At 36.9% G+C, this 13,828-nt stretch overlaps 1 protein-coding gene across 8 annotated transcripts in view; it reads left to right on the top strand.

Annotated features, from left to right (window-relative positions):
* Positions 1 to 13,236, top strand: part of PPP2R2A (protein phosphatase 2 regulatory subunit Balpha) — an 82,966-nt gene extending 69,730 nt beyond the window's left edge. For 7 of the 8 annotated variants that reach the window (XM_022595024.3, XM_089912788.1, XM_089912786.1 and 4 more), the window contains 6 exons: positions 3,120 to 3,232; positions 3,948 to 4,125; positions 6,135 to 6,299; positions 7,225 to 7,394; positions 9,902 to 9,993; positions 12,508 to 13,236. In XM_022595024.3, coding sequence (XP_022450732.1) covers positions 3,120 to 3,232; positions 3,948 to 4,125; positions 6,135 to 6,299; positions 7,225 to 7,394; positions 9,902 to 9,993; positions 12,508 to 12,787 — 998 coding nt within the window. In that variant the 3' untranslated portion in view covers positions 12,788 to 13,236. Of the gene's footprint in view, positions 1 to 3,119; positions 3,233 to 3,947; positions 4,126 to 6,134; positions 6,300 to 7,224; positions 7,395 to 9,901; positions 9,994 to 10,809; positions 12,127 to 12,507 lie in introns of those variants that run through there. The other variant, XM_089912789.1, reaches the window with a different exon arrangement.
* Positions 13,237 to 13,828: the final 592 nt, after the last annotated feature.

The following is a 13,828-nucleotide window of genomic DNA, read 5'->3' as shown; positions in this document are numbered from 1 at the left end:
TTTTCTTTCTTTTTTTTTTTTTTTTGGTACGCGGGCCTCTCACTGTTGTGGCCTCTCCCGTTGCGGAGCATAAGCTCCGGACGCGCAGGCTCAGCGGCCATGGCACACGTGCCCAGCTGCTCCGCGGCATGTGGGATCTTCCCGGACCGGGGCACAAACCCGTGTCCCCTGCCTCGGCAGGCGGACTCTCAACCACTGCGCCACCAGGGAAGCCCTCCCAGATTGTTTTTACTTAAATAACTTAATAGTCACCTTCTTATAACTTATTCACAATGTTTCTTCAAGTGGTCTCTTTCTCTTTCTCTTTCTCTTTCGCCTTCTTTTGCCTTTCTCTGAATTCTCCTCAGTTTCTCTACATTGCAAAAACGTCCAACTCTAATCTGTTGACCCAGGTCCTTGAATATATGAATAATACAAAGTTCACTCGTAAACAGGTTGTGTTTTAACAGCTTATTATTAAGAAGCTTTTTGGATTTTATGTAAAAGCTGCACACCCACAGAGGAGAGTTGGTGGCATGGTTCTCCCTGGTCTGACCCTCTGGTGAGGGGGGTGCTGGGGTTGTGGACTTCTTTAGATATCAGTGTTCACAGTGCAGGGAAACACTGCAGAGCAGTGGTTCTTAACTTTTTGGAAGCAACAGTTCTCTTTGAGGAATCTAATAATCCCCTTCACAGAAAATGAGTATATTCACATAATCTTGCATGCAGTTTTACGGAGTTTGATTATTCTCATGTACCTCTAACTGTGGACCAAAAACTCCAGATAAAAAGGTCACTACTGTAGAGCATAAGAATTTTGATTTTTTAAAAATTCCTGACCTGCCTTGTTCGCAGGCACTGCACTAAAATTGTGTAGTACTTCTGGATCCTTTGTTTATGCCATTAAAGGTTGTAAAAAGTCTCTTAAGTTACAAATTTTATCACTTTAAAATTTTTGTTTTGAAGTTTAATTTGCTTTAAAAATCTGTTTACCCAAGTTTTCTTCTTTTTTCTTTTTTTTTTTTAGAATTTTCTTCCTATAACACTACTAGGAACCACAAACACTAATTACGTCTTATTTCAAATGTTTGATAAGTATATCATGATTTATTTGGATCTTTAGTAAGGATGAAAAATTTGAACAGGCCATAAGATAATCATGGGGATGTATATGTGCCCGGGGGTGTGTGTGTGTCATCCTTATCATATTTAGGTGATAATTTCTCCCAAAATGTAGAATTCAGGTCTTGGCTCATTTATATTACAGATTTGGGGACAGGTTAAATATTCTAAAATATATCATTCTTTACCTAAATTATATAAATATATATAAACTAAATAGCACATAGAAAACACATATAACTTAACTGCAGTGTAACTGAAAAACAAGATTACAGAGGGTTGAGATGAAATACTAGGTTACAATTTAGTAAACTTAGCAGTTTTTCTCTGTGTACACTTCATCTCTGCAAAGGGCACCCACAGGGGCAGCGTAGCATGCTCTCCTGCACCAGGCAGAGAGGGGTGGCCAGGCTGGAGGAGTCCCTGCTACCTCTCTATGACAGAGTTCTACGGTGCCTTTATGCACTGCTTTTTCAAATTGTGTTATACCCATTTGCTTATGAAGGGCCATTAAGAATGTGATACTTTTATAAGTGTAGTTTCAGGATTGTAACACAAAGTATAATATTAAATAAACGTGCTTGAGTCCATAGTGATATAAATGGTTGATTGAATAAATAAGTGGGGAGAAGGAACGCTTGTTACAAAGGAGAATTACAAATAATATGTGGACAGATATTCCTCCGTGCAGGGACTGTAACTTAATTGTCCTTTTAAGTGTAGACTGGACTTAGTGACTCACTTCCAAAGAATAGAGTATGGCAATGGGGAAGTAGTGAAACCTGGCAGTTACTGCCTTAACCAAGTGATCAAATCTAACATCACCAGCGGAAAAGTCACGTTGGTGCTATGTATACACTCGCTTCGCCTCTGGGCTCTTCCTAAAAACCCATGATCCCAGTCTGATCATGAGGAAAGAGCAGACATACCCAGTTCAGGGACATTCTACACAATACCTCGCCACTGCTTCTCAGAACAGTCAGGGTGAAGAAAACTAAGGGAAGTCTGAGAAATTGGTAAAGTCAGAGAGACTAAGGAAGCTTGACAGCTAATACAGTGTTATTTGGATCCTGGAACAGAAAAGAGGCGTTAGTGGAAAACCTGGTGAAATGAGAGTCAAGTCTGGAGTTTAGTTAATCGTAATGTAGAATGTTAATTTCTTAGTTTTAACAAATGTACTGAGGTTGCATAAGATGCTGACATTAGAAAAAACTGGGTGAAGGGTATATGGAAACACTCTGCAACTTCTCTGTAACTCTAAACTTACTTCAAAATTAAAGCTTATTGGGCTTCCCTGGTGGCACAGTGGTTGAGAGTCCGCCTGCCGATGCAGGGGACACAGGTTCATGCCCCGGTCTGGGAAGATCCCACATGCCGTGGAGCGGCTGGGCCCATGAGCCATGGCCACTGAGCCTGCATCGGCAGGCAGATTCTCAACCACTGTGCCACCAGGGAAGCCCCTGTCTTTCTCTTTATGACTTACTTCACTCTGTATGACAGACTCTAGGTCCATCCACTTCATTACAAATAGCTCAATTTCGTTTCTGTTTATGGCTGAGTAATATTCCATTGTATATATGTGCCACATCTTCTTTATCCATTCATCCGATGATGGACACTTAGGTTATTTCCATCTCCTGGCAAAATTAAATATTAAGCATTATATATGTATATGTTTGTATATATGTATAGACATATATGTGTTTATATGTACATAAATATACAATTTTTTCCCTTTAGGTTTAATTATTTTTGAAGGATAAGGACCTGGCTGTGACTTGATTTTAATATCAAATGGAATTTTACAAGTGCCATTAACATAAATGTGCGATTTCTGTACTGTTTTTCTGTGTATGGATGTTTTTAGTCATCTGGTAGTAGGAAATTTGTTTTCTATTAAGTCAGATCACGGATTTTATTCTTGGGATACGAAATGGTGTGTTTAAATATATCTTAAAGTGTTCTTCTTCTATCAGTTTTAATCTTTTTTTTGAGGACTTTCTTTATTTTCTCCCCAGATAAAACAATAAAATTATGGAAAATCAGTGAAAGGGACAAAAGACCAGAAGGGTATAACTTGAAAGAGGAAGATGGAAGGTATAGAGATCCTACTACAGTCACTACACTACGTGTAAGTACATTAAAAAAAAAAAAAGGTTCTAATTCTGATGAATAACGTTTTGTATTCCTGTTATATATTATAGATATTCAGCAGAACATCAATAGGAATAATTACAGTCTGCTCTTTCCCAAGATTCGGTAACCAGATAGAACATTAATAACTCAAATTTTAAACAGACCCTGATCTACAGAGAGGTTTCACTGTGGTCAGGGGCTGAACCAGGACTCAGCACAAGCCTGTGTTTTATACTGTGCCACCATACTCTCTTTTGCTCTTGTGGTTTGATTGTTAGAAGGTTAAGTTTCAAGGTTAACTTTCTTTGGAGATCAAAAAAAGTAGAAATGGACTAAATCTTCTAGTGCAATTAAAAAAATACCAAGAATTAGATGCTTTGGGCTAATTTCCTTTTTAGCCACTTTAAATTATAAACATTTATTAGCATTGCAAGTCTTTCAAGCAAAAGATTAAAACTGGGAAAAACTGCAAATTCTCATAGTACTGCTATCTGTAAAAGAAGGTAAATTTTCCAGATTTTTCATTTTTCTTCCCATTTTAACACTTTAAATAAGCAAACATCAGTTGCTTTATAAAACTAAATCTGTGTAATATTATACTGTTTTATGTTCCCTCAAAAACTGGAGTAATGAAGTATTCTGGACCTTCAGTGCTTTTGTAAACAATAAACATTTTGTAATCAACGGTTTTTCATGTGTCTTGTTGACAGGTGCCGGTCTTTAGGCCCATGGATCTAATGGTTGAGGCCAGTCCACGACGAATATTTGCCAATGCTCATACATATCACATCAACTCAATTTCTATTAATAGTGATTACGAAACGTATTTATCTGCAGATGATTTGCGGATTAATCTTTGGCACCTGGAAATTACAGACAGGAGTTTTAGTATCCATTTGGTTTCTTTTTTTTGGTGTTTGGTAAAGAATGCATGTTGTGCCCATACTGGATTTATTTTCATCTCTCCTTAGTGTGTTTTGATTCTTTTTACAGTAGCTTCTTACTTTATACCATTTTTTCTTTGTGTTTAAGTGATTAAACACTGGCTGAAGTTATTTGATAAAAAGCATAATGTATCAATTTAAAAATTAGATTCTTAGAATTTTAAGGAATTCATCTGTTTGTACCTATGAAAATAGAAAAATTTTTAAATAGCTGTTTCTTGTAACAGAAACAAATATGTGGAGTATTCTTTTTTGTTTTTTTTGGTTTTTTTTGCAGTACGTGGGCCTTTCACTGTTGTGGCCTCTCCCGTTGCGGAGCGCAGGCTCAGCGGCCATGGCTCACGGGCCCAGCCGCTCCGCGGCATGTGGGATCTTCCCGGACCGGGGCATGAACCCGTGTCCCCTGCACTGGCAGGCGGACTCTCAACCACTGCGCCACCAGGGAAGGCCTGGAGTATTATTCTTAAAAAATGTTTTTAATTATAAAAATAAGATTGGAAAAAGAAATTCATACAAGTCATGATGCATGGCAGTATAAATACTTTCCCAAACCTCATTTTCATTGTTTATGTTATCCTCCTGAAATTTTTCTGTGCATATACAAGTGTGTGATATATGAGATACATACACACACATATACTATATACATATAAATATAGAAATGTATATGTTTGTTTTTAAGTTCTTGATAAATGTTAGTTATTATAACTAGTATTAATATATGTCTTTCCAAATAGGTATCATTTGAAAAATTAACACTCTACTATTTTCCATACTCTACCAATACAGGCATACCTGTAGTGGTGGCTGCTGAAGGGTGGAGGAGCTGTGGCAACTTCTTTGAAATAAGACAACAGCGAAGTTTGCCACGTCAGTTTTGACTCTTCCTTTCATGAATGATTTCTCTGTAGTCTGCGGTGCTGTTTTGACAGCATTTCACCCACAGTAGAACTTCCCTTCAGAACTGGAGTCAGTACCCTCAAACCTTGCTGCTGCTTTATCAACTAAGTTTATGTAATGTTCTAAGCCCTTGGTTGTCCTTTCAACAATTGACTAAATTCACCATCTTGTGGGCACAGTTCATGGCACCCCAAAACAATTACAATAGTGACATCAAAGATCACAGATCACCATAACAAATGTAATAATAATGTAAAAGTTTGAAATATTGTGATAATAACCAAAATGTGACAGAGACACAAAGTGAGCAAATGCAGTTGGAAAAATGGCGCTGATAGACTTGCTAGATGCAGGGTTGCTACAAAACTTCAATTTAAAAAAAAATGCAGTATCTGTGAAGCTCAATAAAAGCGAAGCACAATGAAATGAGGTATGTTTATAGTGTATAAAAGAGCCTGTTTTCCTATACCTTTAGCAGTCTAGTTAGTGAAAACTTCTCGTTTTGATTCACTTCTTTCATCCTGAGTAGATTTGAGCATGTTTTCATATTTATCAACCACTTATATTTCTTTTTGTTCTTTTCCATATTTTCGTTGGATTTGCCTATATTCTTATTGGAATTTCTTTGTTTTTAAAGCACCTTTTCGACATCAAGTAAATCAGCTCCATTGTTTGTGTGTGAACAGTTTCCCTTTTTTGCCGCTGTACAGATTTTTCCTTTTGTTTTGTTTGGAGTGTACACTAAGTTCTTAATATTTAGGAAGATGGTGTGTCAGTCTTTTTCTTATGGCTTCTGGGGTTTGTATCATACTCAGAAAAAAAAGACCTCTACATTCTAAGGTGATTTAAAATTCACCCGTGTTTTCGTCTCAGACTTTTTTTCAAGCATTAAGAGTTTTGATCCCTCTGGGATTTATACTCATGTAAGTAGTAATATGCAGTTTAGAATTAATAGTTGTGCTTAAGTCTATGAATGAATTTTAGATTTGAAAACCATAAAATTATGCTTGACCTTTTTTCTAAGTGGAAATTCCTTAATAAAATGCTGTCCAGATATTGTGGATATCAAGCCTGCCAATATGGAGGAGCTGACAGAGGTGATTACAGCAGCGGAATTCCATCCAAACAGTTGTAACACATTTGTATACAGCAGCAGTAAAGGAACTATTCGGTTATGTGACATGAGGGCATCCGCCCTCTGTGATAGGCATTCTAAACGTAAGTTTATTGCATCTTGTTTTCAAATGATAACATTTTCTGTTTGTCCTCAGACATGGTAACTACATTTACATAGGTTTACAAGTCTTAAACCTCCTGTTCCCTTTGGTAAGCTGTCTGACTCGACATGAGGGATTATAGGTTATTCTACTGGAAGAGCATAGAAGGCTGTCTTGGGGGCATGTCTGTTGAGTCCCAGTGGATGTATTTTTAATGGAATGCTATTCCTTGGGAACTTGAGTTGGGTTCTCCAGTCGTGTATTCAAGTAGAGCAGTTCCTTTCTTCCCTGCCTCCCTTCTCTCTTTTGTTCCCTCCCTTCCTTTCTTCCTTTATGTTTTGAGCTTCCTAGGAAGATTTCTTCTGAGATGGGGTTTCTTTGGCTTAAACAAGTTTGAAAAGTACCAGGTTAAAAAAGTTAAAGGATTGCATTATTCTTATCTTCAAGTTGTTGAAGATTTTAAAAACTCATTAAGATTGGTACATGCTGCTTATCAAAATAATTTTACCAGGCCACTAAAAAAATAAAATGCGGGTATGAGTTGGAATGGTGAGGATGGTGTGTTTCTCATGGTGACAGTACAGGCAAAGTCAGTGAGGTATATGCAGGACCTCAGATTGGTGCACTGAAGTCAGACATCTTGAGTGAGTCTGGTTCTGCTGAATTAGCCAAATGACTCTGGAAGGTGCTGTGCTACATACGTCCTTTTGCATCTTCAACTTCAGTACTAAGTCACTCTCATTCTCTTAAGAAACTCTCAGGGAGGGTATGTTCTTATAGCCAGAGAGATGTTTTTCGGTTCTTTATTACCCTGCCATTTTTAGCTCACTCTTAGGAAGTTGATGAATGGTGTTTTGAGTGAATGCTTTGTCCAAGCCAGAATATTTACAAATTACCCTCAGCCCTCCTATTTTGCTTGTTTTTAGTGTTTGAAGAACCTGAAGATCCGAGTAACAGGTCTTTTTTTTCTGAAATCATCTCTTCAATTTCTGATGTAAAATTCAGCCATAGTGGTCGATATATGATGACTAGAGACTATTTGTCAGTCAAAATTTGGGACTTAAATATGGAAAACAGGCCTGTGGAAACATACCAGGTATTTGCAATTTTTTCTTTCAGTGAGTATATAACCTGTTTACTTACTTTTAAGTGTTTATAGAGAAGGATTTTGTACTATGTGTTAATCCCAGTACAGTGCAGTGCGTGTTCACCATGAGGCTTTTTCCTTCAGAGATCCATGAGTACACTGCCTTTGCTTATGTTAAATTTATATATACTTTTATAGGTTGTGTTTGTGTATTCAGTTTTAAAGTGTAAAGCTACCAGTTTGGTTCGGTAATAACTTTTTTCCCCTGTTATCTACATTTAAAGTGAGGATGGAATTACGGTCTCTATCAAGGTCTGGGGGAAGAGGATTGGGGAGAATGGTCAGTCCTAGTCGAGGTGTCCTGGATGGAGTCTGGATCGTGCTAGTTGAACTAGAGCTTAGCTTTGGTGTGCCCAGTCAAGTGAACTGGCATTCTCCTTTTGGCTAATAACTGTTGTCTTAACCTAAAGGAGAAGGACTTGTGAGAACCCAGCAGACAGCTTTAGGAGCTGCCTTTCTGTTGTAGGATGTCAGTTTGGATTCTCTTCTTGTCAGCCAAGCCACTACCGTGGATCCCTTTCTTCTGGAGAAGAGAATGAAGATGTGCACAGCTGGGAACAGGGTCGGGGGGCCAGTAGAAACCTGTGTTATGCCCTAAGCTGCAGTGTAGAAAACATTTAACACTGCTTTAGGAACACAGAATTTATAAATGGTACCTTCTTTACGTTGTATGTTCTCAATAAAATTAGAAGGATGTTTCTCAAACTTTTTAATCCTCTTTGACAAACATGAACCACTTAAGAGTCTCCTTAATGGTATTTGAAATTTCAAAATAAATGCTACATTGAAACAACAAAGGGATACAATACTGCTTTGTTTTTAAATTACATTTGTGTAACTGCCGAGATTCTGATCTATCTCCTAGTGATCTGCACCACCATCACTATCACCACCACCACCCCATTCCCACTGAGAATAATTGGTCTGAACCTTAACTTCATTCTCTTACATTGTTTGGTGAGAAACCCTGTATGTGCACTCTAAAACTTGGCTGAATTATCATGATTTACCTGTTTTACCTGATTTGCAGTTTTTCTACCTATGCTGTACTAGATTAGTGATTGGGAGTAGAGTCACATCATGCTCAAATGTAGCATATGCAGATTCAGCTATTATTGAATATATGTAATTGAAATGGACAGTTAAAGTGACTTTAGGTTGTTTCATAGAGAATTCTAAGCATTGAGAAGGTACCTACTCTTTTTAAAAATTTTATTTATTTATTTATTTATGGCTGCATTGGGTCTTCGTTGCTGCACGTGGGCTTTCCCTAGTTGCGGCGAGAGGGGGCTACTCTTTGTTGCGGTGCGTGGGGTTCTCATTGCGGTGGCTTCTCTTGTTGCGGAGCATGGGCTCTAGGCGCGCGGGCTTCAGTAGTTGTGGCACGTGGGCTCAGTAGTTGTGGCTTGTGGGCTCTAGAGTGCAGGCTCAGTAGTTGTGGCGCATGGGCTTAGTTGCTCCGCAGCATGTGGGATCTTCCTGGACCAGGGCTTGAACCCGTGTCCCCTGCATTGGCAGGCGGATTCTTAACCACTGTGCCATCAGGGAAGTCCCAAGGTACCTACTCTTTTCTATCATTACTTCTTTTTAAGGTTCCCTTTAAGTAAAAAAGAATAGTGAGACAGAAACTTGTTTTTCTTCCTTATGATCACAACAAATACTTTGGAACTGTCCTTTGTAATTTAGTAATATTAATATAGAATTGTATCATTTCTCAGAATACTTTTTATGTAACTAATCTATTTTCTAGTTGATCCCTTTGTGAAATACTAGTGAGTAAACATAGAATTATACTTCAAAAAACAGAGCTACATTTTCATTATCTTTGGATATTGTATAAGTAATAACAAGTATATCAAATATTTCCGTAACACATACCTGGAATAACCATATAATTTATCACCAAACTAGGGCAGGGTCATGCAATGCATAACGTATGCACTTAATAAGGTATTGTAGGCTTCAGTTATTTATGCCCCAAAAATGGTAGTTAAAAAGGAAGTAAAGCCACAGTATTGCATGTTTTTTATCAACAATTAATGGGCTGAAAATCAAGTGTTAGCAAATTCAAATATTGCTATAATATTCTTTAATTAGTCTCTTATCTGTGCCAGTTTTAAATGTTTTCTGGCCTAAATATTTCAGTCGAGTTTGTAAAGAGTACATGTGCCATGCCCAGAAGGGTATTTTTCTCTATTGTACGAGAGGAAAATGTGTGTTCATGGAAGGCGGATCAGATGTCTGTGAAAGGATAAAATACCTTTACTGTTTCTCAGAGAACTGAGTTTTTTTGTTTGTTTGTTTTGAGAATTGAGTTTTAATGAGACTAAAAGGTATGTATACATGTTTGTATATGCCTTAAAAATATATAGATTTGTTAAACCATTTTCTAATTTCAAGAGCAGCAGATCTTAAGGTGTAAGCTAAGTATACATATATATTTGTTTTTTCCCCAGGTGCATGAATACCTCAGAAGTAAACTTTGTTCACTATATGAAAATGACTGCATATTTGACAAATTTGAATGTTGTTGGAATGGATCTGACAGGTAAATTGATTTTAATTTGAACTGAACCCCTTATTCAAATTGAATTTCATTAGAGGAGAGAAATTTACTATTTCACTCTTAGTATGGTTGCTACATTTACTAACGGCCAACCTGTCTTTAAACTGACATAAATTACATTTACCAACTTCATTTTCCCTAGGGTTTCCTTGAAATAAATTTAGTATAATCTTACAGCAGTATTGGCAGATAAAAATTAAACATTATGTTTCACTAGTAAATGTGAAAGTATCCCAAAAAATTCTAGATATATTACGATATAAATTTTAAACTTTACCTTTTATGAACCAGATCAATCACATTTTTGACGTGCCAGTGGTTGAAATGGTGAAATTTCAGTTTGGTTGTTACTTTGCTATTAAATTGTTTTTAGAAATATTTAGGCAGTAGATACTTCATTTGCAGCGTTACACACTGGTTTTTCCAGGTACTACATTAATACCTCATAGAAGAGAAGAGGTAATTACCATGTATTATTTTAACCATATTACCATGAATAATTAAGCTTTTTATAATCCACAACTTCATCAAAATGTGTACCATTATTTCGAAGGATAAATAAGTCTTCATCATTCCATTTTTAAATGTCAGTATTTATTTATTATGTTCCAATAGAACAGACAATAGTAAAAGAAAACATAATTCTGGAATTATTAAACTTGCTTTCAAGGTACTCGTTAATGAGTATTCAACAATAGTTTTAAGTCAGGTTTCATGGTGCTTTTGAATATAATAGAACTTGGATAATTTATCTTTTGTCTGATTTTTAAAATTGTTTTTATCTGATTATAATATGAGGCCCTGTAGGCTGGCCACAGCACACCTGGAGTAGGAGCAAGCAGGCTTCGTCTCTGAATGCCACTGCTCACCCGAGGCGTCAAGGAGACAGGAAAGGGAAGGCGACACTGGTGGAGCAGGATATGGCGCAGTGCTACGACCAGCTCGTCCTCGTAGTGTTTAAACGTCGTGTTCCATTGTCAGGAAAACTTGTTTATTTCCCTTAACATAAAAAAATTTTTTTTGAAAGACTCTCCTATATAATGACAGTATAGGCATCTAAAGCAGAAAAATTTGCATTGATGCAGTACTGCTGTCTAATCCACAGATCCCCATAAATAACACGAGTTCTCTCAATGATGTCCTTTCTAGCAGAGAAAAAAAATCTGGTATCCAATCCAAAAGTATATGTTTCATTTAATTTTCACATCTCATTAGCCTCCTTTAATCTGGAAAAGTTCTTCATTCTTCCCTTGTCTTTCATGACTTTGGCTTTTTTGAAAACCACAGGCAATTTATTTTGTAGAATTTTCCTTAATTTGAGTGTTGTCTAATATTCTCTCGTGTTTAGATTCCAGTTATACATTTTTGGCAAGAATACCACAGAAATGCTGGCTAACAACACCTTTTAAAATAGCATAGACTAGGTGCCCTAATCCATTAAAACCTCACAAGTTCAGCTAACATGGGGATGCCAGTCTAAACTACAGAAATTATTTTAAAAGAAATACAGTTTTATTACCTTCAGGACTATGCACCGACCTGAGTTTGGTTAAAATGTTGTGAAGTGTCCTTTGGGAGAATTGACATTAATGAATAGGTCATAATCATTTGTATTTAATATGTGACCCTGTATAATGTATAATATTTGTAAGTATTCAGAGATGTTTTCAAGCATTACCTTAAACAGTTCCCGGTGTCCTATAATCTTATTTACAATAATAATTTAAACCATGTGGGAAGGATGTAAGTAATTTATTAATGGTTTCAAACATGTGAGTTTTGCTCATTGGGCTGCTTAGCAGATGTTGAGCCGTGATGGATGGCGAGTAGGACTGACAGAGAAATCGTCTTAGGTTAATAGGCAAGAATGTGGTGCCCCTGCAAAATGATACTATTAAAAATATTTGTCAAAAAATACTTGCTTAAAATATATTTAGTGTTATAGGTTAAATGATTTTCTGTTAATAAGTTGTATATGCTACTTTCTTTATATACTCTGAAGCAGATTTCTTATAAGCATACATAAGATGTTATTGTCTGAACCAGACAGTGTCCTGGGGACATAAATAGCTTATAATGTAAATCATAAAATAAAGCATTGGTTTCTTACAGAAAGCTGTATACCATCGTTTTGTTTTATTTTGTTGTTGGTTGGTTGGTTGGTAGAAGCTGGCTGGTCTAGTTGGTTGCATAGACTGAAGTTGCAAAAATACTCAACTAAGATAATTCAGTACTACTTACAAGCTTTACTTGAGGATGCTTTCAACTTTGCTGACAGTTTTGGTAGTCATGAAAAGGGGTCATTAATAGAAAATCAAGTTTACTAATACTATATTCCTAGTTTATTCCAGTGATTGTTCCCTGGGTTGGTGTCAGCCGCCCCCTCCTTAAATCCAGATCTGCTTGAAGTAGCTCTTTCTTTGGAGTACTAGGCAAGGTTTCACCATTGAAAACTAATGTTCATTATTTGACTGAGTGCTCTGTCTACTTTTACAGTGTTGTCATGACTGGATCTTACAATAATTTCTTCAGAATGTTTGACCGGAACACAAAGCGAGACATAACCCTAGAAGCATCACGGGAAAACAATAAACCTCGCACAGTTCTGAAGCCACGCAAAGTGTGTGCAAGTGGCAAGCGAAAGAAAGATGAAATAAGCGTTGACAGCCTAGACTTCAACAAGAAAATACTTCATACAGCCTGGCACCCCAAGGAGAATATCATTGCTGTAGCTACTACAAACAATCTGTATATATTTCAAGACAAAGTGAATTAGGGTTGGCATTCCTAGCAGAAGAGCCCACTTCCTGCTTAGTTGAGATAGTTGAATCTAGCATTCATACTTAAAAAAGAGAGGTCCATTGTGGCGCCCCTTTTCCAGTGTTTGACAATGTGCCATTCGACAACACATTTTTAATAGCTACATGGAGAAAGCTCTGTGGATTCCTCACTGTGGTGTTCTCCATGTCTGCTAGCCATTTAGGTAAGGGTAGGGCACTTTTAATTTAAATGACTTCTTGCACCATCTTGCCTAATGGACTAGATTGGACTGTATCAACATTGATTTACTCCACTTTTTATGCCTTCCATTGTGATGACGTCAAACACAAGTGAAAGCCTTCAGTCATGCTTATGGGATTTAATTGTGTATCCTCATTACTGTATCATTTGTGGGGTACACCCCTCCCCCCTTTTTTAAATTAAATACAGCTCATTCTTACTGTGGCTTGTAGCATTCCTCCTCTTCTGGCCTCCTGGACTCTTCCCCTTCATCTCTCTTACCCTTGCCCCTCCACCCAGTCTTGGTGGTGGTATAAAAAAGGAAAGAACGAAAGCACACAAAACGAGTCAGTTTGGGGTCAGTGGTAAAGGGGTTATATGTTGCGAACAAATGTTTTAATAACAGTTGGCTGTAATCACTCCTTGCCATGTCTGGCACTGAAAATAAGGAAAAAAAAAACTACTACTGAATAAAAGTGACAAAGAATGGAGAATCTGGTTTTCTTTTTCTTTTTAATCTACCCCTTTAAGCCAATATTTTGTGTCATAGCTTTGGGTGCAGTGAAATGAAATGAGGTTCCATTGTTTTATGGGTATTTTTGTTAATTATTTTTAACAAGTGTTCTTTTACATGGAGGAGAGGTATTGGTTCTGTATGAACATGTTTTGACTATATATTGATATTACTAAGGATATCATGATCTATACATGCTACTAGATTTTTTTTTTTACTGTAGTTATAAGGGTATTGGATACATTGTATCTACACTTAATTCATTATCTGTTAATGAAACTGTTGTAAATGGGAACCAAATTT

The sequence above is a fragment of the Delphinapterus leucas genome, chromosome 6 (genome assembly GCF_059928025.1).
Source record: "Delphinapterus leucas isolate spDelLeu-1000000601 "Yukka" chromosome 6, BTC_Dleu_Yukka2, whole genome shotgun sequence".
In the NCBI taxonomy this organism is placed as follows: Eukaryota; Metazoa; Chordata; class Mammalia; order Artiodactyla; family Monodontidae; genus Delphinapterus; species Delphinapterus leucas.
Note: the sequence above shows the minus strand (reverse complement) of the source record. Positions and strands in the feature narration are given on the sequence as shown.